This window comes from Haemaphysalis longicornis, unplaced genomic scaffold (assembly GCF_048455015.1).
Source record: "Haemaphysalis longicornis isolate Haplotype H1 unplaced genomic scaffold, Haemaphysalis longicornis Haplotype H1 scaffold_40, whole genome shotgun sequence".
NCBI classification, from domain to species: domain Eukaryota; kingdom Metazoa; phylum Arthropoda; class Arachnida; order Ixodida; family Ixodidae; genus Haemaphysalis; species Haemaphysalis longicornis.
The window spans coordinates 781909-807379 of record NW_027526362.1 but is presented as its reverse complement, the minus strand read 5'-3'; the positions used below and the strand labels follow the sequence as shown (position 1 = coordinate 807379).

At 47.9% G+C, this 25471-nt stretch overlaps 1 protein-coding gene across 1 annotated transcript; it reads right to left on the bottom strand.

Annotated features, from left to right (window-relative positions):
* Positions 1-20558: 20558 nt before the first annotated feature.
* Positions 20559-23710, bottom strand: LOC144137548 (uncharacterized). Its single transcript, XM_077669479.1, has 2 exons — positions 23699-23710; positions 20559-21015 (listed from the first exon to the last, which is right to left on the bottom strand). Exons 1-2 carry the CDS (start codon positions 23708-23710, stop codon positions 20608-20610), a joined length of 420 nt encoding a protein of 139 aa, XP_077525605.1. The 3' UTR covers positions 20559-20607.
* Between the last annotated feature and the right edge of the window lie 1761 nt (positions 23711-25471).

The window sequence follows — 25471 nt, the reverse complement described above, 5'->3', positions numbered from 1 at the left end:
AGTCCCCTGTTCTTCAGCAGCACAGCCCAAATTTCCGTCTCTGATGACGCATGTCGTTGCCATGGGCACTTTTTTGTACTTAGCTGCTCTTGGGCGGCGTCAGAATGCATTTGGCTTTATTCGTTCGTTTAATTGCAAAAGGTCTACGGCAAGAGTGTTAGGTCTCAATAATTTATGATGATGAAATGATGACGATAAATAAAATGTTGTTGGCGCACGGCGAAATAGGTATGAAAGCGCCAAAAACACTTTTATATAAAAAAGCTAAAAAAGGATGTGTAAAGCAAAATGAAATAACAAGCAGACGCCTGGTCAAAAGGCTCAAGCTATGATCATGACTTATGTAAAATGAGCTGTATTGAACCTCTGGCAAAAGCATGTTGAAGAGACCACACGGTTTTTTCAGGTAAATTATGGTGGGTAAATCGTGTCTATGCAGGGTCTTACCTTATTCTAGGTTGAGAATTGCGGATATTTGCTCTCCATGCCACGTCTTGAACTTGCCGCGTGCAAGTGCAGGTGCATCGATTGCGTTTTGCCTGATCTTGGATAGTTATGGCAGCTTCCTTGAATCTGTTTGGGTGAGTTGCGCATCGTTCCCAGTATGGTTTCATAACACGTAGCGTGTTCTGTATCTCTACACTCTACTATGGTCGCCATGTGTTCAGATTTTTTTTTATTTGCCGCTTAGCGTAGGGCTGTGCTGTTATGCGTCCTGCACCCCGAAGTGAGGCAACAAAGGCCTCATCAACGGCGTACCTGTTTTTGGCACAATAAGAGTAATCAGAAACGCAGCACGCAGGCGGTTGGAATTTCTAAACACATGCGGGCGTAATGTTCTTAACAAAAAATGAAGACATGAATTCTATTATAAGGCTTTCAGAATGGAAGTGCGGATACAACACCCAACATGCAAGTCTTGCAAAGTTTAGTCGTGCCCAGTTTATTTAAAAGATTCAAAAGATCAAGAAAGATTGTCACAGGTAGCAATTTCTGCGTCTTGTTATGCTTATTTTATTATTATTTCGATGTTGTAGGATATATTTCCTGTTTCAAGTGCTTTATGCCTGTTTTTGCCATTTTCCGAACACACAACATATGACACCAGAGCGCAGGTCACTACCAAATATTTACGCATCATTTAAATAACTCGCACAGTGCTATCTGCGTGATTCTTTTAGTACAATCGAGCGTGTAAAACGACTGCGGCAAAGAGGCATCAGGCGAACCCGCTTAGGGGCTTGTATGACCCATTGCTTGCTCCTTACATTGAGTAAATGTAGCGGATTGCTTATTTAATGAGGGGTCCACATCAGCATTAAAAATTCTCTACGAACACTACGTAAGGGGCTACCTTAGAGTGTGTATTGCTGGAGATGAGCTTGAGAATTCGAGGAGGTTTACATAGACCGGAGTGAAATAAATGACGTGTTGCAACTTGTGGTACCTCTCCGCCCTTGCATTTCGTGATGGCACGTAATGGCGCGTGAAATACACAGCAGTAACTGGTGGGTCTAAAGCGAAGAAGCAAACGGTGAGCTGAAGACGAGTAACTTTTGGTTTGTTGCAGCAGGTTCCTCGCTTTGAGGAGGGAGCGATAGGGCTCGCTTTGTGTTTCTTCCCCACATGCACTGGAGAAATTTTTTCTGTCTTCCTAAATTGTAGCAAAAGTAGTATTGAAGTCGGTAAATAAAAAAATGGTTCACAAGTATATTACGAAGGAAGCCCCAGCTGTATTCTGACATCCAGTTGCAGTCAAGATCTTATACCCACCGCGGTGTCTCAGTAGCTAAGGCATTGGTCTGTTGAGCCGGAGGCCATGGGTACAATACCGGCCGTAGTGGCTGCTTCTCACAGAGCTGCGAAAAGAGAAAACGCCCGTGTGTACAGATTTCGCCGCACAGTACGAATCCCGAGGCAGTAAAAATAATTTTGGAGCCCATCATTAGAGACCTCCTCATAGCTGAGGCGCAGTACGAGCGTGTTAATTCCAATATTCAGAATCAGAATCAGATTACCGTTCTATGTAGGCGTCTCAGATGACGCCATATCAATGCATTACATACTCGACATCGAAGACATAAAACAATGGATTCGGACAAGGAAGTGGTAGCGCTTAGTTCACTAAACTAAAAACTAAACCCCCTTACTAAATTTAGAGGTAGAATATCCACGCACCATTGCGCTGATTTAGCCAAGTCTGAGCGAGAACTTGGCAAAGTTGTGTTGGGCGCTGTGATGTCACACTTTTTCTTATCCCTACGCTTTAAATGGCGAGCACAGGACACGATAGGCATTCTTACCGTGGAAGCGATGAACCCGGAGAAGCAATGGCTTGCTGTCACACGCGTTGCCTACTAAACAAAAGGAGGAATTTCCATGAACCCTTGCAATAAGGGGCTCGAGGGTAAGCAACACACTGCGAAGTTACGTTTTCTTGTGCAGGCGCTGTCACAGATTGCACATTTATTTGGTCCAGTGAGCTCAATCTCAAACAGAATCTCGGATTGCTTGACATACGCACTCAGTTGTCAAGGTTGCATCGATCTTTTGCTTTAAGTTTAAGTTGTCAAGCAGCGCACACTGCGGATTGTTCTGCTCGCAAATGAAGTACTAATTTCGTATTCTAAGTAATGTTTCGGGTTCAAAATAAAATTTCGCGGCCTGCAACGACCTCTTTAACTAAATGATATTATGATGATATGCCCACCTGATGTCCATTGTAAACTCGACCAAAGCATAGTTTGGGTGCATTTTTTGTTGCGTGAATTTGGACACGATAGGAAATGATAGCGCTAAGGCATTCGGTCAGGGCTTGGAGAGGATTCGGGACCCCACAGTGCGAAATCTTGTCGCACTGTCATGGAATTATTCTCGCCGCTACCACCAACACCACGACCGCCGCCATCAGCGCCACCGCCACTACCGCATCATGATAATCATCACCATGATAATACACACTATCACCGTACTCTTCGTCACCGTCATTATCGCCTTCATCAGCCACCCACTGGTGTTCAATAAATTCCTTAGGTCGCTACCAGTTTTCTAGCTGTCCCTACCATTACACTCCGGAACAACTTAAAAACGGCATTTGCTCATGTGGTGCACCCCTCTGCCGAAGCAAGGGACCAGGGAGTCTAATTGCGTGGGCACGTTTTGAAAGGCGATTGCACGTGATCCGTTACAGCGTCCGCTGCTCCCCACGTGGTCTGCTTGTCGTCACAGGAGTAGGTTAGAACCTGATTACGCCGGAAAAAATAGCGGAAACGACTCATACCACGTTCGAAGTACTCGTAGTAAAGGACTCCTGAACGCGCGCGGAGCAATACCCGGCTGATGTAATGAGACGCTGGGGCAGCGTTTGTTTTCGCTCTTAAGTTTTATCCTAGGATATTCGGCGGAGTCTCCCCTTCCGACAAAGTGCGATGTCGTCTTTCTGCCCTCCCTTCTCTGTGGGTTAGCGCTGTCAGATTTTGTGTGTTTTAGTATTATGTCGCCAAGAAGTGATGATTGAAACCACATATCATTCCGTAAAAAAAATATTGCGGCTACTGAAGGAGCTCGGTCGCCTCATAATTCGTTTTCGCGGATTACTTTGTCCAATGTTAAAGCATAAGTTGCAATTTTTGAACTGTTTTTTAAATTATCTTTCAGTGCTAAAGCCAATATTTTGTTTATTTCTGTGTTCATGTCAATATATCTGTTTTGCTAATTTTGCCATAGTTCTTGCACAAATATTTGGGTAGACTGTTCGATTTGTGGGTACAAAAGTAAGTTTTTAATACCCAAAAGACCTCGAGGACGCCAACGAACATCTGATGAGTAGTGAATACCAAATTCATAATATACAAATAAACTCCGCTATGTTCTCTGTGTATTGCAGCTCTGTCAGCAATGCTTTCGATTCTTCGTAGCAGTAGTAGTATGTTTGTTTATTGGCGCAAGGGTATCTAGGACCAAAGTGCGCCAAGTCTGTATTAGGTGCTCCTTCAATATTAGGTTCATGCTTAAAATATGTCTAAGATGAGAATGGTGCTGCTTAATGAAGGTTTATAAATTTGTGTAGAGGGCCCATACACTAAACATGAAATGCTCATAACGGCTGATGAACGGTACTATGCTTGAGACGTGACCGCGCCGGGAGTCTCCAAGTGTGATGCTCTAGCGGGGCTCTCTATGCACACAAGAGAACCACCAAGAACTCCCTCAGGGATGAGAGGGTCTGAAGTGACGGCCTGAGCGATGAGTTTTAAGGAATTGATATTCGCAAGATAAGCCATTCGTAAGTGAACATTATATTGTGACGGGGCAATCCCTGTTCGCGCCAAACATGCGGTGGGCGCTGCGCCGCTGATAGAAGACGACGAGAACGACAACGCTTGGCCCAGGACTCACGCTGCTGCCTAATCCAGTGCTTGCCAGGTTATTCTGACTTATAAATAGCTTCACCTTACGCGTCTTTGCCACGTAACATCCTTGGTGGAGGTTGCGGAGTTCGAGTGAACAACTCATCCCGTACCCTCGCCCGGGCGTGATCCACCAGCTCCACCCACCACGGAGCTTCATAGTGGACGCTCGGTTGCTCGTGTCACCATGCCGACCGATGGAGCGACCGGGTCGACGACACCCCTCGTCATCGTGTCTCATCCCCGGGAGCCTGGCCTGTTTACCGGAACAGACGACGTTGATGTCAACGACTGGCTTAGCCTCTATGAGCGTGTGAGCGCTCACAACAGGTGGGACCCTACCATCATGCTGGCGAATGCGATCTTCTACCTGAAAGAGGAAAGTCCCGCGCGCAAGTGGTTTGAGACGCACGAGACCGAAATGACCAGTTGGGAGGTGTTCAAAACGAAGCTGCGAGCGGTATTCGGAAAGCCTGTTGGCCGTCAGCTTGCCGCCCGAAAGGAGCTCGCATCGCGCGCCCAGAGGTCGACCGAATCTTACGTCGGCTATATCCAGGACGTTTTGGCCCTTTGCTCGAAGGCTGACAGCACCATGACGGAGACCGATAAAGTAGGCCACATACTGAAGGGCATTGCGGATGATGCATTCCACCTTCTTATGTGCAAAGACTGTGCCACATTGGAGTCCATCATTACGGAATGTCGCCGATTAGAAGAGGTCAAAGGACGCCGTATCGCCCACAACTTCACAAGGCTTCCGCACACAGCAGCTACATCTTCATGTGAAGATGGACGTCCACCAGCCCGTATTTCACGCCTTCAAGATCCCGTTCCGCCGTCGGCAGATATAACAAAAATCGTGCGCCGAGAACTAGAGGCTATGGCCCCTACTACTGCGGTGCCATACGGGCCGGATCGGAACGAGCTCCACACTGTTTCCGCCATCCAAGCCATTGTCCGCGACCAAATAGCCAACCTGGGCCTTCACCCTGTGTGCGCGATTGGCTCTACTTTCCAACGACAGTTTAGGTCTCCCGGTCCCCACATCGACCATCCTCCTCCCCGCTACCGCCGCCGGAACCCTGCTGAGTGGCGTACACCAGACGGCAAACCGATTTGTTTCAGTTGCTCTGGAGTCGGCCACATTGCCCGGTACTGTCGCAACCGCAGGCCCCCGACCTTCCGCAACGGCTACGCCAACTACAGTACTCGACCATCCTTTGGCTACTCCATTGACCGGCAAAACTGCTTCTCTTCCCGCACTGACTTCAACCCACCACTCTACCAGTCCCAACACCCGAATGAACCGATCGCCGTCGCCGCACGCCGCCAGTCCCGATCACCGCAGCCTCGTCGCCCCTCCCCTATGGCCGACTACTCCCGACCCTCTCCGGAAAACTAAGTCATGCAGCTCAAGGAGGTGACGCTGCATCAACGACCCGGCCCGTAAATCCTCTACTGACTTTACCGACTACACACAATTTACTTGAAGTCCTTGTCGATGGAGTTGCAGTACGAGCTCTTATCGACACCGGTGCCCAGATTTCCGTCATGAGTTCGAACCTTCGCCGCCGTCTCCGCAAAGTCCTGACGCCGCCAACGTCCCGTGTAGTTCGAGTCGCCGACGGCAGCACGCCTCCGGTCGTCGGAATGTGCACAGCTCGCATACGCATGGCTGACCAAGAAACAGCCGTTCTGTTTCCGTACTCGAACACTGTCCTCATGACCTCATTCTGGGCCTTGATTTTCTCTCTGAGCATTCCGCTCTCATCGACTGTTCTACTGGACTCCTCCGCCTCCAATTTCTTCTACTTCTTCTTCCGACGCACCCCAGCTGAGCTGTTGCTACACCGAACACGTTCGTTTGCCCCCAAACGCTGCCAGCTACATCTCCTTATGCCCGTCCTCCCCTGTTGCAAACGGCGACTACGTCGTTTCACCTCTTCTGGATGTGCTTTTGTCCCGCAATGTTACTATGCCGCATACTATAGTCACTATTGTTGACAACAAGACCTGCCTCCCGTTCCTCAACTTCGGTTTCTTCCCTCAAGTTTCACCGAAAGGAATGGCACTTTCACCACTGTGCCCTTTGGAAGCACATACCGCTACTACCCCGTTAGAGCCCGTGACGCCTTGTTTGGGTCCCTCTGTGCAGTCATCACTCCCAGCGAATGACATCGCCTCGATGATCGCACCCGATCTTTCGGAAATGGACGCCGATGCTCTTCGTTCTCTCTTGACGTCCTATAAAGACATCTTCGATTTAGGCAGCCGTCCACTGAGTACGACACACGCTGTGACGCACCGCATCATCACTGGAGATGCAGCACCGGTCCGAAGACGGCCATATCGCGTCTCTCGTTCTGAACGCCTCGTGATCCAACAAGAGGTCGAGAAAATGCTCAGGAAGGACATCATTGAACCGTCTTCTAGTCCGTGAGCATCCCCTGTCGTTTTAGTGAAGAAAGACGGCACGTGGCGTTTTTGCGTGGATTATCGGCATTTAAACAAGATCACGATAAAAGATGTCTATCCGCTTCCGCGCATAGACGACGCCCTCGACTGCCTGCATGGTGCCAGATACTTTTCGTCGATTGACCTGAGATCTGGTTACTGGCAGATAGCCGTTGATGAGCAAGACCGCGAAAAGACAGCATTCGTGACCCCTGATGGCCTTTACCAATTCCGGGTTATGCCATTTGGGCTGTGTAATGCTCCGGCCCCATTCGAGAGAATGATGGACTCTCTTTTTCGAGGTTTTAAATGGACCACGTGCTTATGTTATCTAGACGACGTCATCATCTTCTCACCCACATTTGAGACACACCTGGAGCGCCTGTCAGATATCCTTGAAATATTTCGACGCGCTGGTCTCCAACTAAATTCCAAGAAGTGTCGCTTTGGCCACCGCCAGATAATCTTGGGCACCTGGTCGACGCCTCTGGAGTTCAGCCCGACCCCGACAAAGTTCGAGCCGTCACTGATTTCCCCGTGCCGCGCTCGACTCACGATGTCCGCAGCTTTGTCGGACTTTGCTCCTATTTTCGCCGTTTTATAGAAAATTTTACCCACGTCGCTCGTCCTCTCACGAACCTTTTGAAGAACGGTGCCACTTTTACATGGGGTCCCGATCAAGCCCAAGGATTCAGCACTTTGATTTCCCTCCTAACGTCACCGCCAATTTTGGGTCACTTCGACGCTTCCGCTCCCACCGAAGTGCGTATCGACGCAAGCGGCCACGGGATCGGCGCCGTATTGGCCCAATCGCAAGCCGGCCAAAACCGCGTGATTGCGTACGCCAGCCGTTTGCTGTCAATGTCCGAGCGCAATCATTCCATTACAGAGCGCGAGTGCCTTGCTCTTGTCTGGGCCCTTGCAAAATTTCGTCCCTACTTGTACGGCAGACATTTTAAAGTCATCACAGATCACCATGCGCTGTGCTGGCTTACCAACTTGAAAGACCCCACCAGAAGGCTTGGTCGCTGGGCATTACGTCTGCAGGAGTATACGTTTTCCGTCACCTATAAGTCGGGTCGCTTGCATAAAGACGCTGACAGCCTCTCACGTCACCCTGTTGAGCCCCCTGAGGCCACCCCACGTACTGATGTCGCTTGCTTGTTCGCAATATCTGACTTTCTCCACATCGGTGACGAGCAGCGCCGTGACCCGTCGCTCCGTTCCCTCATTCAACGACTTACCTCTTCATCACCCGATTCTTCCACGCGCACCTTCACCCTACGAAATTGCGTCTTATACCGCCATACTTCCGTGCTGACGGTCCGGACCTCCTCCTCGTTGTGCCCAGCCACCTGCGTTCGACCGTCCTGTACCAGCTACATGACGTACCCACCGCAGCCCACCTAGGGATTACCAGAACTTATGATCGAGTGCGGCGTAGGTTCTTCTGGCCTGGCCTTTACCGATCTGTACGCCACTACGTTGCCTCGTGTGAAAGCTGCCACCGTCGGAAAAAGCCTTCCACACTTCCTTCTGGAAAACTTCAACGCATCGACATTCCCCATCAGCCGTTCTTACGGGCGGGTCTCGATTTACTTGGCCCCTTCTCACTGTCGTCAGCGGGAAACCGGTGGGTCGCCGTTGCGACAGATTACACGACGCGGTAGGCCATCACCCGCGCCCTTACAACAAGCTGCGTGACTGACGTCGCTGACTTTCTTCTCTACGACGTCCTTCTGCACCACGGCGCTCCCCGCCAGCTTCTAACTGACCGCGGGAAAAACTTTATGTCCAAAGTTATCGACAACATCCTCCGCTCTTGCTCGACGAAACACAAGCTTGCCACGGCCTATCACCCGCAAACTAATGGCCTCACCGAACGCTTGAACCGGACGCTGACCGACATGCTGTCTATGTACGTGTCTTCTGACCACCGAGACTGGGACCTTGCATTACAATTCGTAACTTTCGCGAACAACACCTCCCGCCATGACACGTCCGGTTTCTCCCCATTTTATCTACAGTTTGGCCGTGAACCGGCTTTGCCTTTGGACTCGCTCCTTCCTGCCTGCTCCTCTGAATACGCTAGCGATGCTATCACTCGCGCCCATCAAGCTCGTCAACTGGCTCGCGACCAGCTTCTTCCTTCGCAAGTCTCACAAAAGACACGGTACGACGAACGTCACCGCGCGGTCCACTTTACTCCGGGATCCATCGTCCTGCTCTGGTCTCCTGCACGTCGTGTTGGCCTGTCCGAAAAACTGCTCCAACCCTATTCTGGTCCATTCAAAGTGTTGCGTCGCGTCACAGATGTGCCCCCCGCCGCGGTGGCTCAGTGGCTAAGGCGTTGCGCTGCTGAGCACGAGGTCGCGGGCTCGATTCCCGGCCGCGGCGGCCGCTTTTCTGATGGAGGCGAAAAGCAAAAACGCCCGTGTGTACGAGATTTCGGCGCACGTTAAAGATCCCCAGGTGGTCAAAATTAATCCGGAGCCCTCCACTACGGCGCGCCTCATCGCCTGCGTTGCGTCGGCGCGTTAACCCCTACAATCAATCAATCAATCACAGATGTGACGTATGAGGTTGCTCCTGCCGTCTCTACTTGGGCCTCGTCCTCTACTGTCCCGCCTACCAGTGTTGTCCATGTCGCCCGCCTCAAGCCATATCGGCCCCCGCTGACCGATTCTCCTTAGACAGCACCGAGAGGGTGCCTCTTCCGCCGGGGGTCATGTGACGGGGCAATCCCTGTTCGCGCCAAACATGCGGTGGGCGCTGCGCCGCTGATAGAAGACAACGAGAACGACAACGCTTGGCCCCGGACTCACGCTGCTGCCTAATCCAGTGCTTGCCAGCTTATTCTGACTTATAAATAGCTTCACCTTACGCGTATTTGTCACGTAACAATATTATCTCCAAGTATAGTGAAGGGTGTAGTGGAATGTTGTATTAGTGGATTTTAGGGAAGCGTCATTTTCTAGTGGCGTTGCAGGACGCCCACTCAAATAATACGTGGAGCATAAAGAGCCATTCCCCGCGCATGTAAAACAGTGGAGGGGATGTGCCATTCAAACTATATACGTGTGTAGCGTGAGTGTGGCCTATTCGCAGTCTGCAAATGGATACCTCTGTGAACCTGTCTTGTTTTTCAGTGAGGTATTCACCTACTTTGTCATGTGGTTTTTTGTTCCATTCCTGCTTACATATTTCACGGAGACTCCGACATACAACCCATTTCATTTCTGAATGGGGCATCAGAGCTTCATCCATGCCAGGGCGAAGAGCAGCTTGCGCAGGATACTGGTCGGCGATTTTGTGTCCCTGAATGCTGCTGTTTACCGGCACGCAGCATACTAATATTGTCATATTGCAAGGATAAGCCGACATGATCTTCCTAAGGAGTCGGTGTAAGACAGGATTTTTATTTGGTTTTCTCAAGTGTAATGCCATGACGACAAAGACAGGATCTGTAAATATAATAGAGCATTTGATGTTCGTTTCCAAAATGTGTTCAACCGTTATTTAAATTCCCTGCGCTTCTGCTGCAAACATACTGCTGTTTGTATTCAGCGCCTTAGTACTAGTGAAGTTGGGGCCGTGTGCAGCGCATGACACAGCCCAACAGGAATTTGAGGCGTCTGTGTAAAAGGGGGTGTATGTTTATGTGTGTTGTAATGTTATGAAATTCTGTAAAATGTTATCTTGGTTCATTTTTTTCTCGATTACTTTAAACAATACATCACAGGGCACTGTACCCGTATTCCAATTACAAACGAAGTCAGTGGGAGTATTTTTTTGTCAGTCGTTCATCATGACACCAAGCTTTTGTCTCTGCGCACCCATTCGCAACGGGAATGGCATGGTAATAAATAGACGGCTAAGAAAGCGGTTATTGGCCTACGCGCCTCTGATAATAGAATTACATGGCTGAAAAGTTAATTATGCCACCTTGAGAGCATACAATATTGCTGCATACAACCGCTGGTGGTCTAAGCAACACTGGTAACGCTCAACATATAATAGATATAAGCTTTGGATGAGGCTCTTCCGAAAAGCTCCGGACGCAAAGCGGAGCCCTTAGCGCAGAAATGGATTCAACATTTGTTTTGCGGTTTTAATGGTGGATTCATATAATACTGCCATAGTGCAGTCAAGACCTCACCAGGCTGCTGAAGAGATGCAGAAGTTAGGTTTTATCTGGTTTATTTGCCTATTGGATCAAGTCTTTCAGCATAATCGTTTCCTTGATGCACTTAGTTTTAAATGCAGAGCATTTCTTTACCTCACGATGTCACCCGTTCTAGGCATCCGTAGTAGTCCGCATCGCTCGCAGGTGCGCCCTCTCGGCGCGATCGTGGCGTGATAAAGGCGGGTGTCGGCGAGGCTGGAACGCACTCATCGCAGCGCTCTGTCGTCAGCCCCGCTCCTCGTCGCCTACTCTCCGCTCGCATCGCGCGCTCTCTCCGCGGTCGGTTCGCGCCCAACAGGTGGAGGCGCGCGCGTCGCGGGATCAACAACATCTGTGGCATGATCGTGACGTCACCATCGCGCGCGCGTGGCGCGATCGTGGCGTGGTAAAGGCGGGTGTCGGTGAGGCTGGAACGCACTCATCGCCGCGCTCTCTCGTCAGCAGTTGCCACAAGTGCAACAACATTAACGTAACGCAAACTACTTAACGTCGTGCGCCCCCAGAAATGCTCTGCATTTGATCGTGCCCCCCGCGAGGGGGATGTTTCTTCCATCAGGAAAACGGCTACCGCTGGCGGGAATCGAACCCGCGTCCTCGGGCACAGCATTTCTTCCACCCGTCGTCTTGTCATCATTCACTCAGTTAGGACGGTGACGCTGCTGAGCCCAGAAACGGCCGCCAAAGGGCTGCGCCCTAAAATAACAGCTTCAAAATAACATTTTTAGTTGTGTAATGTGCGGACTAAGCTTAAGCTAATCACCTAGCACCACACCGAGACATTTATGCTCTTTTTTTACGGAACTACCACACCATTCAGAAAATAATCAGGATCTGGCCTTATGCCACGCTGCCTGGAGAACGAAACAAAGTGTTCTTTCCAGGATTCGCCTTAGCCATTCTCTTTAGCCCACTTGGCAAGTTTGTTCGCAACTAGCTGGAGCTGATGCTCACAAATGAAGCGGTTAGAAAATTTGTAAGTGATATGAATGTGAGCTACGTATACAGAGTAAGAAATGGTTCTGTGCAGTGCTTTTTTGAAGACTGTTATACTTAATGATAGAAGCTGTAGAGCGGGGTACCCCTCCCTGCGGAACCCCGATTACATGTGTGCGTAATTCGAAAAATGCTGCACCTACTTTTACCCGAAAAGTACGTTCAGGCAGCTTGTGTGTTCAGCATTTTTGTTAAAACACCATAACATTTTAGGTTGCCCAGGATACCGTAACGCCAAGCAGCGTCGTACACCTTTTATAAACAAAAAAAAATAGACATTCAGTACTGCCTGTGCACAAAGGCATCTTTGACGTATGACTCCGAGGCCAGAAACTGCTCAGTCATGGATCTTTCTGATGGAAATCCTGCCTGGAAGCTATCCAGGGCACAGGTTAGAAGGACGTGTTGTTGGTCGAGTTGGTGCATTTTCTCAGAAGGGGTGAACTGCGCTAAGGAAGACGCTACACAGAGAGAGGTACACGAGGACAGGCGCAGTCTTTGCGCCTGTCTTTGCGCTGATCTGCGCCTGCCTTTGTGTACCTCTATCTGTGTAGCGTCGTCCTTAGGGCACTTTACCCGTGCTGAGAATATCCAGGATGCCATGGTATTGAAAGAAATACCCAAGTGTCTATATTCATCTTTTCAAGCAACTTTCTTGCGCAGCTGGTCAGCACAGTGGGGCGGTAACAAGACGGAGAGGAGATATCTTTTAAAGCAAAGCTTTTTACCTCTACCCCCCAAGGGTTCTTTCGCGACCGTTGGTGTCACTAGAAAACTCCAGCGAACAAATAAAATAATTTACTGGCACCGCCGGGAACCGAACCTGGAACTAATAGAATAACAAAGCCACAGCCCGTTTGTCTTACCGATTTAGCTACGAGCCCACGCGGAGACTGAAGACAGGTGGTGTACTCACCAAGCACATCTATTGGGTTTACCCCCTGCGTTCTCGCTGAATGCCACGTGAAAGCGTCACGCGACCACTCACGCCCGTATAGCGGCCCTGTGCGCACCTTGCTCATGTGCTAAGAGTTACAAAAATTAAAGGAAGCTCACACCAATGCATGGTATCTCACTTCTAGTACGCCAATGTGCTAAAGCCTGTGGCCTCCAGTGTTCACGTAAACAATCACAGCTCCTTGTCGTCCGCCCTCACGCCAAACCAAGGGATACATTCAAATACTCCTTGATGGCCAGGCCATCACTACAAGCCCCAGCATCAAGATCCTGAGCCTATATCTCGAGGCTAACACCAAGAGTGACGCCTCCTTGCAGCGCCTCAAAAACAGCATTAATCAAATCATACACATGATCAGGCGAGTTGCCACCAAGAAGCGAGGCCTAAAGGAATCCCGTACCTTTCGAGTAATTGAAGCTTTTGTCCTCTCGAGAGTTACTTACGTCAACGCTCTGTCTTCTTCTCGACAAGGAAGACATAGAGATGCTTTATATAATGATTAGAAAGGCGGTCGAGCAGGCCATTGGTCTTCTCATGAGTGCGTCCACACAGAGGCTGCTTCGCACGGGGCTCCACAACATGGTGGAAGAGCTGATAGAAGGTCATCTTTCTAACCAAAAGGTCCGACTCAGAACTGCGATGAGTAACCGCATGCCTCACCAGATTGGCTGGGCAGCTTAGAATGTCACTCCGCTTGACGTACTCCCAGACTCTTGGCGACTAAAACTAAAGATGCTCCCTTTGTTTAGAAATATAAAACCCTCACATGACGAGAGCCACTGAAAAGCATGGGCTCAAGCACTAAACACCACCCTTGGTGGGGATAATGCAGTTATCTACACAAACGCCTCCAAACATCGAGGGCAGGAATACGCCATCATCGTGGCTACCTCCAGAACCAACCTCCTTGCGTGTACCTCGCTTAGGACCCAAGAAATGACGGCAGCAGAGGAGGCAGCCAGCACCTTGGCTCTCACTCAACCAGGGGTTCGGAGGGTAGTCATCGATTCCCAGCAAAGCCTACTTGAATTACCAGTAGGGTTGGGTGTCCTGACCTGCACTGCGCGTGCTAAAAAAGCACTCCCCGAACGGTTCCATTCAGCTCATCTGGACGCCCCCTCACGCTTCAATGGAGGGCAACAAATAAGCCCACCCAACAAGCCAGCCCTTTTACCTCCCGTGCTATGGAGCTGCATGAGGACAGTCACCCGCTTGTCACGTTCAGGAAGATAACCCAGCATTATCGCCTTCTGCGACAGACCATACCTTCGCCTTACCCTGACCTTTCCAGAGAACAACAAACTACCCTACGGCTCATACAATCCGGGCTCCTTCCCACAGCCTACGCGTCTTCACTTAATGTATCCGAATCGCTACGACGCTGAATGTAAGTTTTGCTCAGAAGTAGGAACACTCCGCCCCGTAATCGGGGTGTGCGACTTTAGCCCTGAGCACCCTCCTCTCTTTCCGTCAACTACCAAACAAGAACAATGCGAGATGCTGCTGTCCAGGCCCTCTCTACCTACCCAGCTTCAGCGGGTGGACAGAGCACAGGCCGCGCGGACTGCATATGGGCCCGACAGAAGAAGGAATCACTCCCCAGGGCTGCACTCTGGGCCGTTAAGGAATCTGAACAGAAGTATTTCTTCCTCCTCCTACTTTTCTGCCGCACATCTCGTCGCCTCCGTCCGCGGCGCAGGCACGGAGAAGACAGAGCGTCTAACACCGGGTTGGAGCTCATTTTAATTTTATAAAAAAAGTTTCCACTCTTGTGCTACACCAATACAACTCAACCAAACACCGTTCATGCTTCATGCATTGATTTAACCCTAACAAGTATATCTCTTTGAAGTAATAAATGGTGTGGTTAAGTGCATTTCACTTCTCTCTGGTTTTGCTATTTGTAGAGCTATGTGATTGAATTTATGTGACGTCGCATGGGTAATCGCTATGGGTGCCGTTTACAGCTTTGGTTTCCAACCACATTCACAGGGTGGATTGGCGCGATTTTTTTCATCCTGTAAGAATGGCCATGAAAGCGTAATCTAACCACGCCCGTGGAAATCGTCCGAGAGATCATATTTCACAAACGAATTAAAGGGAAGTGTTCACTGTGTCTGAGGGGAGCTGTCGAATCATTTCGTAAGTGATGTGGTCCTCGGCAGGCGATGAGTTTTATATGCGGCTGGAGAAAACTAATTTCTCGAGGGAAAATGGGGAAATGGAAGAGTCGTTCGGTGGCTTGTTGTCCTGTGTCGGCTTGGGCTCAGCGGACTCTTTATTCTGTACAAATGTACTTGTGGGGCGTGAAAAACTTGAAACGTGTTAAATGTGTTTTACTAGTGTGTTAGCCTGGTGCTCGAGCATGTCAAAAATAGTGGTGACAAGGAGTAAATTGTTTGTTTTGGATTCCTCAAGTCTTTCTTTTCGATTCCATACTTTGGTTGCATCTGCGCAGCAATTATAATAGAGGATATAAAATACCTCTAGCTGTCGGTTTTTGCTTCTACGCGAATCGGTCTCGCCATGGCTTTGACACGCTTAAAGCTGTGAAATTCTGGGCAGTGGTATATCTACGAAGACCTTCCCAATCTTTTTTTGAATATTTCGTACCTTCCTACATTCTTCGTACCACCAAGGGGCAATAATATTGCAGGGGACACCAGAGGTTAGTGGTACAAACTTTTCGGCAGCATTTAAAATATGTGTCGTAACGACTGTACAAGTTTCGTCAAGGTCTAGATGTGTTATTGTTTCGTGTGGAAGCTTTGATAATTGTATATATTTTGTGCAGACTGCACCGGTTTGTTTAAACCTTGTATGGGAGATGGAACTGTGCTGGCATACATCCCCACATTTTAGGGCGACTTACAAGGGGTCAATTTCAGAGGAGTTCGTGTCCATCTCCAAGTTAATGAATGGAAGTAGAGCTGAAGAGCCTATTGCTAAGTCGTTGTGTTAGTACGTGTTGTGTGCTTTACTGTAGTAGGTTGCCTTCTTTTTATTAAAAAAGACAAGCTCCGGAAGACACTCAAAATCACTTAATCAAACCGCCTCGGGCATCTGTGCGTTCACATCCACACAGTTGAGCCTCAGCATCAAAATCACCTACTAGTAGCGAAGGTTGTAGTGGCTCCTCTATCAATAACTGTAATTCTGAGGAAGATAGTCCGTAGTCAGGAGAAAGTTTTAGTAAGCAGGTAGTTCATAACCCATTAAAATGACTACCCGTACAGCACCTGTCTGAAGGGTAGTGAATAGGTGAACTGACTGACACGCCTGACATTTTTGTGTGGTTATAACCGCAGCACCAGAGGAGTAAGTGCATCTGTCTCTGTCCCTCTTATAAAAGGCGTATTGGGGTAGGAAATTTGTTTGAAGTTCAGATGTGTTTCTTGAAGAGAAAAGATGCTACATTTATTTTTTAAAGAATTTCGCAGACAGCCTGATTTCTAATTAGGCCCTGACAGTTTCATTGTACAATGCTCGATTTCATATATCTCGTTGCCGAGTATTTATAATATTTAAGGCGTCTTTCGCTGTGGGTATTATGAGTGGTGCGTTGGGGATGTGACCCTGGGTGGTAGCTTTTTTGGTGCTTAATAGACTGCAGTCCTTCCTTAGCGATGCCGGTAATGATGGTGTTATATCCATTTCATCATCTGATGCCCTTGGAGTAGCGTTTGAGTGAGGTTCCTTCGCACGGGCACCACAAGGGGCGCCGCCGCGAAGCGGCAAGGCAGAAGATGGAGAGGAAACCGTTGCTTCCATGTCAGTGTCCACCGCAGTAGCAGAGTCACAAGGGGCATAGAAACACGCACAGGAGAGGCGACACCACCTCCAGTTGTGTTTGTCGCCACTGTGACTGTTGAGTCTGCAGTCAGTGTTGCGACATGGGCAGCCGAGGAAAACACGGGGGGGGGGGGGGTGACGAAACCAGAACAGCAGTGCTGTCCTGGGTTCCCACTGAATCGCGACTTCACCCCACCACTCGGTGAGCAGCGTGAGATCAGCTTCCTGAGGCTGATCTTCAGCTTCAGATCAGCTTCCATTGCGTGTCTTTGTTAAACATCTAGGCATGATATATTTCCAGTTACTTTCCGATTTATTATATAGTTCTCATTTTTGAACTTCTAGCAAGGCCTAGAGAAAAAGGAGTGAGGTCCGTCACTGCCACAAGACCTTGAACTGTGCAGTGCGGCAATCGCCTGACCGGTGATTAGGCTCTGAGCCTTTGCGCATGTTCCTTGGCCTTGATAATTGTGCTACCATGCCGCTACCGTTGACAATTAAAGCAACGTCGCGGATTCAGAATGAATGGTCGTGTCTTAGAATGGAGGAAACCTACTTTTACGGACTCTGGTAGGGTGGCTTGGTCAAGCGTCAGGATTACGTGTGTGGTTCTTACCTCTTTTCCCGCGCGCCTCATTGTGATACGGCTGACTGCATCAACAGCTTGCTCGCTCAAGCCTTCGTGGACATCAGCGTCATTTTTATTTAGAGATTCAATTTCGGAGACAACCCCTGAACAGCCATTGAGGGTACGGGGAGGTGTCACAGCGATCTGTAGATCGCCAATATTTGTTTACTTTAGTAGGCTACTTGGCTGTTATTTACTTTTAACTTCCCCGAACATGTCACCAGAGTTTCTATTTTTCCTTCATAGGTTTGTCTAAGCACACTTCGAATAAATTTTGTGATCAAGAATACAGACTTCGTGATAATTGGCGTGTTTTGGTCCACTGACTGCATGACCACGAAAAGAGGGAAGTTGTCTGGGTTTACGAAGACAAGGTTTGACACTGACTCAAAATGGCTTCGGTGAGGGTCTTCTCCGGGAACCGATCAAATTTAAGGAAGGGTTCAGATTAAATCCATGAGCCATTGTACAAAGTAGGGTACGGAGATACATTTTGACTAACCTTACCGTGATAGTCAGTGAGGTCCCGGAGCTGCTGTTCCGGCAAACAGACCGGGAGGCCATCCGCCAGAGCTTGACCAGAGATCCGACTGCCACCCTGTAAGGCTTCTGAACTTCACATTAAAACTCCTTGCCACGGTTTGTCTTAGTGTATAAGGGCTCGGTGTCCGCGGTGCCGCTTATACCCTCGCCTTGAATACACAAGGTGCCCCATGCGTTGCCATTCTTTGTGTTTGGAATGTTTTAGGGAAAACCCCCTTAACTATCCTATTCAGAAAAAAAGTGCTGTTGTAGTGATAGTTCTGGTCTGATCTAGTGCATGTTTTTTTAGACGAACCCCGTCGACACATCGCACTCCCGAACGCTCTTGATATATTTTCGTTTCCCTGAATTTGTCCATATTTTATTTTCTTTGGCCCTGTGTGCCCTCGTACTGTTGTAATGTTTTTGGTCGCGGCTAATGCAATTAAAAATCAAGCAGGTTTAATGGGATGGGAACTTGAATCACAGTCCGGAGAGCTGGGTTGAATTCCATCCGACTAAAACTTCCTTCTTTGTTTGACACACTACTCTCTGGTTTTTTTATCTTTTTTTCACAGTCGTCTATTTCAAGGCGACAGACGCCGACTTGCTAATTTGGTAACTTTGTGCTCGCGTATTAGGGCTTAAGCCCTTCATTGATTTCGCGGTATTTTCGAGAAGGAAAGAGGTGCCTCCGCGTTTCCAGAGTGGTTATAATTAGACTGCGTATTTATTTATTATAAGTAGACTGCATATCAATATTGAATTATTAGGGACTTCTCCTAGATTGGCAAAGAACGTGTTACTACATATCACGTGGTCGAGAATTATTGGGCATTGTGCGTCGAATTGTATTTTTAGCAATGGAAGAATGCGTATTGCTTGTTATGATGTAACGATGCAAGGTGAAGCGTCTCCTTCACTTGTGTTTATTATTGCATTTCGTTTTGCAAAAACTCATTTGTTTTAGTTCTTGCTAATGTAGGTTTAAAATGCCTGCAATCGGTTTATTTATTTATTAAAATTAATTTCTTTATTTTATTTGACCATACTGCAGGCCAATAATTTGGCCCAAGCAGGAGTGGGTACAGACGTAGAATGCACGACACGACTCACCAACGCCAGGTCAAACACCGAGTAACGAAATCGGAGCGTAGAAATATTTGTGCAGCAAGTGAATTCCAATTTTTGATTGGGTGATTTTGACGAGTCTTCCTTGTTGCGAGGGGTTTTACAAATTTTGGCAGCTTTAATTTAAATTTCCTGAGAGGATGCAATACGACTAATTGTTATACGAGTTTCACAGGTCTTAATGCGATTGGCATGCATTAACTGTGTAGGGGAGTCTTTTCTTTTATACATCCCAAATATTAATCTCACGGCTTTGCAGCTGACTCGTTCTAGTTGGATTTTATCTTTTGTCGTATGTGGGTCCCATATTACGGTAGCATACTCTAATTTACTCCTTCGAAATCAGCCAAAATGTTAGCACTGGCTGGAGTGCACCTGAGTTTTCTGCTGAGGAAATATAGCTTACGGATTGCGGACGCACGCACTTTCGACCCATGAACTGACTATTTTAAATGGTTTGTGAATGTGACGCCAAGGTATTTGTAATCTGTGACCTCAGAAATACTAAAATCATGAATTTTATAAGCATATGAGCTCGGTACCCTTTTTTTTATGCGCCTAAGTGCAGTTTTTTTTTCTTGTTCAATTCCATGCCCCAATTTTCACACCTTTCGTGAATAGCAGAAACAGCTACTTGTAGTGAACAATGATCACCTGGGAAAAAACCGTTTAAATAGAACACAGTCATCCGCGAGGAACCACAATGAAACGTCAGCCGCAATAACAGAGCCAAATCATTCAGGTAAATAAAAATAACAATGACCCAAGCACGCTAATTGCGGAACTCCGGAAGAAACACTACATACATTTGAAAAGCACCTATTAATACCAGCGTACTGCTTCCTATTCGTAAGATAAACTTGTACCCATCGTAAAACAGAAAAGCGAAGTTCTATAGATTCTAGTTTGCGGAGCAGTTTTCCACACGGTACCTTGTCAAACGCCTTGACGAAGTTTGCTCCTGTTTAATGTGCGCTGTGTATCTGCGTGTATTAACACGCAGATACACAGCGCACACTAAACACGCAAGTCTTGGTTGTCTCAGAACGTTGCCATGCTTTCTTTGCATGTGAATGACGCGGTGCATATAAGCAAAGAAACAATACAAGCAAAGAAACAGGTACTTTTTGTATGCATATTTTCCCGTTCGGCGAGTAGCCACGCTAATATACCGTTCCTAATCCATCTTAAGCATTTCTAATTCACCTAAATCTACCCTAAACCATCCTTTATCCGTTCCGTGGCCACGACTTTGCTTATCCATTTCTCTATAGCTTTGCGTTCCGAAGATACAGAATGAATGTACGGAGCTTCTTGCCTATGATGTTATCGTACAGGAGGAAGTTTCGAGGTCAGGCGAGAGATATGAAAAATCGTGTTTATTCCCCAAGTCGTCACTGTTGGGCAATTGTTAATTTTTTATCACAAATAAAATTTACGCCTAGATGACTCGAGGGACACGTTTTCCGAATGAAGACTGATGAAGGGTGCGGAAGAGAAATGGTGCCCGGCATTGCTACGAAGCTCGTCATGGTCAATGCCATCCTCCATGGCCACCGCCGTAGCCCCCGCCGCCGCCGTATCCGCCTCCGCCGTATCCTCCTCCGCCGAATCCTCCTCCGCCAAAGCCACCTCCACCGAATCCACCTCCGCCGCTAGAGATGCTGGTGTAGGTCACCACGGGCTTCAGAGCGTGTGACACGGTGGCGACTGGCTTAGCCACGTAGCTCACCACGGGTTTGGCCACGTACTTCACGTCAACCACGGGGGTCTTGACATACGAGATGGATGCCACGCCGATGTCACCATCGCCACCACCTCCAAAGCCGCCACCGCCAAAGCCGCCGCCACCGCCAAATCCGCCACCGCCGTAGCCTCCACCACCTCCGCCGCCCAAAAGGCCGGCAGATGCGACCGCCAGGGTGGAGAATAGGGTGACAATCTGCACAAGTAAAGACAAAAATCAGCCCTGTGGGACAACGCCTGCAGGAGGACTTACCACTGGTGGTAATGAGAGCCTTCGTACACAAGCTCTGTATTAAGCGACGTTTACTACTCCAGGTGCAAATCCAAGGAACTCCTTGTAGTCAAGGTCAAGCAGGCGCCTCGTGTGGTTTCGCGGTGCCGTTGGAAACGTGTTTTAGACTCGCGGGAGCAGCGCATCTTGTTTTAGGCGCACTTCGAGAAGCCCCTCGTGAGAGAGGAATTCGAGATAGAATGGAATTCAGGCTTTGCTTTAAGTCGACCACCACCTACGTATGGTGTGGGAATCGTGATTTCTTTCACAACCCGCCGCGATCCCAGCGGATAAGCCATAGCGCTGCTGAGCCCAATACTGTTGGCTCCATTTCAGCCTCGCTGGTGGTTTTTCCGGATGCATGCGAGAAAGGCGAACGCTCATGTGCCGAGATTTCAGCCTACGTTCAATCCCCAGTTGGTCAAAATTAATCTGGACCTATTCATTACGACGCGCCTTAGTCCAGGTGTTGCTTCAGTGCGTATATTTCATTTTTTCCCAGACAACAAAATACTACGATACACATTGGCGTTGTATGGCGTAACGTTCGACTCTCACGTCACTCCTGCCTCAGTTTGCTTTAAAGGCACAACTCAGTAATATATTCACTTTGATCCTTGTAATATTCTTGTAGCTGGTCACATTGGAGGCGTTATCTGCACCTCTGCCTTGTTTGAAGCTAACTCATGCCTCCGAAACATAACACGCAGACGACAGCTCACAGCATATTTAATTAAAGGCCTTCGTTCAGCAAGCTCGCATAAAAAACACGCATCCAAATCCCCATTTGAAGTGTTTTATATTTCTGCGCATTATGTTGTCACGCCATAAGCATACGGGTAAGGTGACAGTGGCGCGTGGGGTAGTGCGCCAACATCTGAGACGAAGATAGGTGGGGCGCGTTGTCTAGCCTGGTCTGATCCATGGCTGCCTTGTAGCTTTTGCAGCTAGAGCGTTAAATCTTCCATTGTTCGTGTCGCCGCCATCCTGCCACGACGTAACAATATTTGTTGTTCAACTGCAATATTTAATCCGAGGTTAGCCTCTACCGGTTAAGAACGTGAACGCGGTGTTGATACCTTAAACACATTCATTCGAAATTACAGCACGGCTATCCGTGCGGCTCTCGATATACTTCTACCCTGTATAAAGTGCAGGTATGCTTGCCACACACAAACAAATTGGACTAGGGCTTGCTATGTGGCAAAAATGACCTTGTGAACCAGCTTTACCAATTTGTAACCTCTGAGCCACACAAATATTCTTTAACAGCTTCTTCGTCTCGACTGAGGTGGGCAGAGAGTGCTTCGGAGCGTGGCTCTCCGACACTTCGCAGGGGAACACGAGGGCTAGGGAGCTCATGCTTTTTAAGATTTGAAAGGTCTTTTCTAGTGAAATACAAAACCCAAGGACAAAAGCATGTGCTTTTCAACAAGGCTCGTAACATTTTAATATAAGTCTCATTGCTTCGAGCAAACCGTACCTATTTTAGGGCAGCTGTCAGCCGTTTTAGGTAGAAAATCTACACTATTATTTGGAGCCAAACCAGTCTGCCACCACAAATCCTATTCCTTGTCCCTTTGGAGTCTCTTTTTCTCCGTCCTGTTTGGACCGGTGCCTCTAAATGAATACGCAGGTTGGCATAAATTTGAATTGAAACGTCGTTTAATACACTGACCGGTCCTAATAAGCGCCATAAGGCTGCTATAGCCATTGAAAAATTCCTACTACTTACCTCACGTCAACTACTGCTGGAACTAAACAATTCATTTGTACTTGTGTAATGCCATAATTACCGTCTCTGTTGTTTTCTGACCAGTTGTTGCTCTGTACAAAAATGTTTGGGGAGTAAAATATCCCGCATTCTGAGATTTTATTCCCTAGCTCGTCGGTTAATAATTTTGTTTGCAAAATGCGGAGAAGGCTTTTTTTTTTACTCCGCCACACAGGCGCTTCTTCAAGCGTCACCTAACGGCCTCTAGCATAAAATTCAACTAGTGAAGGTCCAGCAGTGAGCTTTGGGAGGGAGAATTCCTTCAGGTGTACGCCTTTCTGTCAACCAGCATAGGCGGCCTCAGAAAAATGCCGTGTTGAACTTACTCCGCGTGCTAAACCAGCCACAGATTAAGAGTTCTTAGGTGCATACTTAATCCTGAGAAATATAGCTGCAACGCTTCATTGCAAATGGCGCGGTAGCCAGGGCAAGACGCATAACAGACTAGAATATGTGCAAAAGCCATCTAGGGTGAAACTTCAGGAGATACCTTTATGGTAAAGCTATGAAAGGACTGGTCTGAGCCCGAAAACGCAGGTTAGAGTCCAGCCGCATGGGCTGCTTTTCTGATGGTGCCGGGAAGAAAAACCGCCGGTGTGTCGACATTTCGGTGCCCGTTAGGTATAGCCAGCTGGTATAAACTTATTCGGAGCCCTCCACTACGGCGCTCCGCTTAGCCCAGGTCAATCTTCGATGCACTACACTACACAATCAAACAATTAACGCAGTGTTAAGCTTATAAAACCTCATTTTGGCGTTCCAATTGAGCAGGCAGCAAATCCGCACTTTACGAAAAAAGGCAGCCTCCGAGATTTGTGACGATTCTGTACTCACCAAAGCTCGCATGACTTCGAAGGCAGAGAAACTTCTGACTTGCCGTTGGGAGTCCGTGCCTTTTATACGGAAGACGTGACACGGCAGAGGCTAACGGGAGCACACGAAAAGAAAACAAAACAGGAAGCGAGCGGAGGCCGGGCCCACAACCATTACGAGTCTCACTCTCTCTGCAAAGACACTCGTGAAAGCGCTTCCTGCCCACAAATGATTCAGTGGACTGGTCACAATTCCGTCGCAGCCTTAATCTCTGCAGCCCAAACGTTTGTCAGTAGCATTGGAGAATATGTACCATTGGAGAATATGTTTTTTTTTAATACAACTAAAACTCCAGTTGTACCCTTTCCAGCAGTCGAAATATTATCTCCATCAGTACCTTTCACCTCCCACGTCAATTAAACTAAAAATTTTTTATTGCTCCCGAAACAACAAACGTGGCTTTTGTTATCAGAATACCGCCCGAAAGAAAAGGTTTCATGTAATCCAATTCAATTTTCAAGCCAGTTTTATTTCACTGCAGTAAATCACATATATGTACAGGTACAGCCGGTAAAACGCTTGTCTATAACAGCGATTTCAACTTCAACCAACTACATCCGAAAATTGCCGAAACATACTCGTTCCAAGCATGTCGGAGGCAAAAGCGAAGGGCTAAGACTTCAGATTTCCGCAGTAGTTTTATTCAAATCCCGCTCCGGTGGGGCTCGACAGGGCTGAGAGTACGAACGCTGTGTTATAGACAAGCCTTTTACCGGCTGTACGTTGTAGTGAAGAAGAAACTCCCAAGGCCGAACACGTACCCGGAACCTGCAATGAATATACACAAAATAATTAATGCGAACGACATGCAAGAAAATGTTTATAGAACTATAAAAATAAACAGAACCATATACTGTGGATCTAGAAAACTACGCATGGTTTCTAAATTGTGGCGCTAGATCTGACACAGTGTAGCAAAAGGGCCAATGCATGAACTTTGAAATATGTTTCCTAGAAAACACTGAAGAAGCGGCAGATTTCAGCCGATGACATCACATCATTTTATTTCTTTAAAGACCCCTCGAGGGGGTATTAGATAAAGGGTGGGTGGACAATATAATGTTTTACTTGTTACGAGTTTTTCATTGTGAAAGATCAGTAGGTAACTGGTTAAAAAATGTTGATGGGCCACAAATGGTGACTGCGTCGTGAGGAGGGTAGTTCCAGTCACTTGTAGCCTGTCAAAAGAAAGACATTGAAAGAGTTGTCGTTTATTACGTGGTGGGGCGACTTGAAGTGGGTGACTAGTGCGGTGAGATAGGCGGCGTGGCGGAATAATGCAGGGATGACGGAGGGTGCTGTGCAAGACTTTGTGAAAAAAGCAGAGGCTTGAAATACGGCAGTGGACGTCAACGTTTAAAAGAGCCCATTTTTTGTTGAGGGCTGATAGACTGGTATTTAACGAATACGAATAATAAATAAACCTAATAGAACGGTTTTCAACTGCCTCGAGTGAGTCGCTTAGATATGCTTTGTGTGGGCTCCAGATTGCACTCGCATATTCCAATATAGAGCGGATAAGACACTTGGACGCCTGCGGTTGCACATTCTTTGGGGGCGTGCTGAAGGTGACGTTTCAGAAAACCTAAAGATTTTTTTGCAGATGTTATAACGTTAGTAATGTGCAAGCGCCAGCTAAGAGCGTTGCATAGGGTGACACCGAGATACTTATATGAATGCACTTGTTCGAGGGCTACGTTATCAATTACGTACGGGAACAATCAAAGGTTGTGG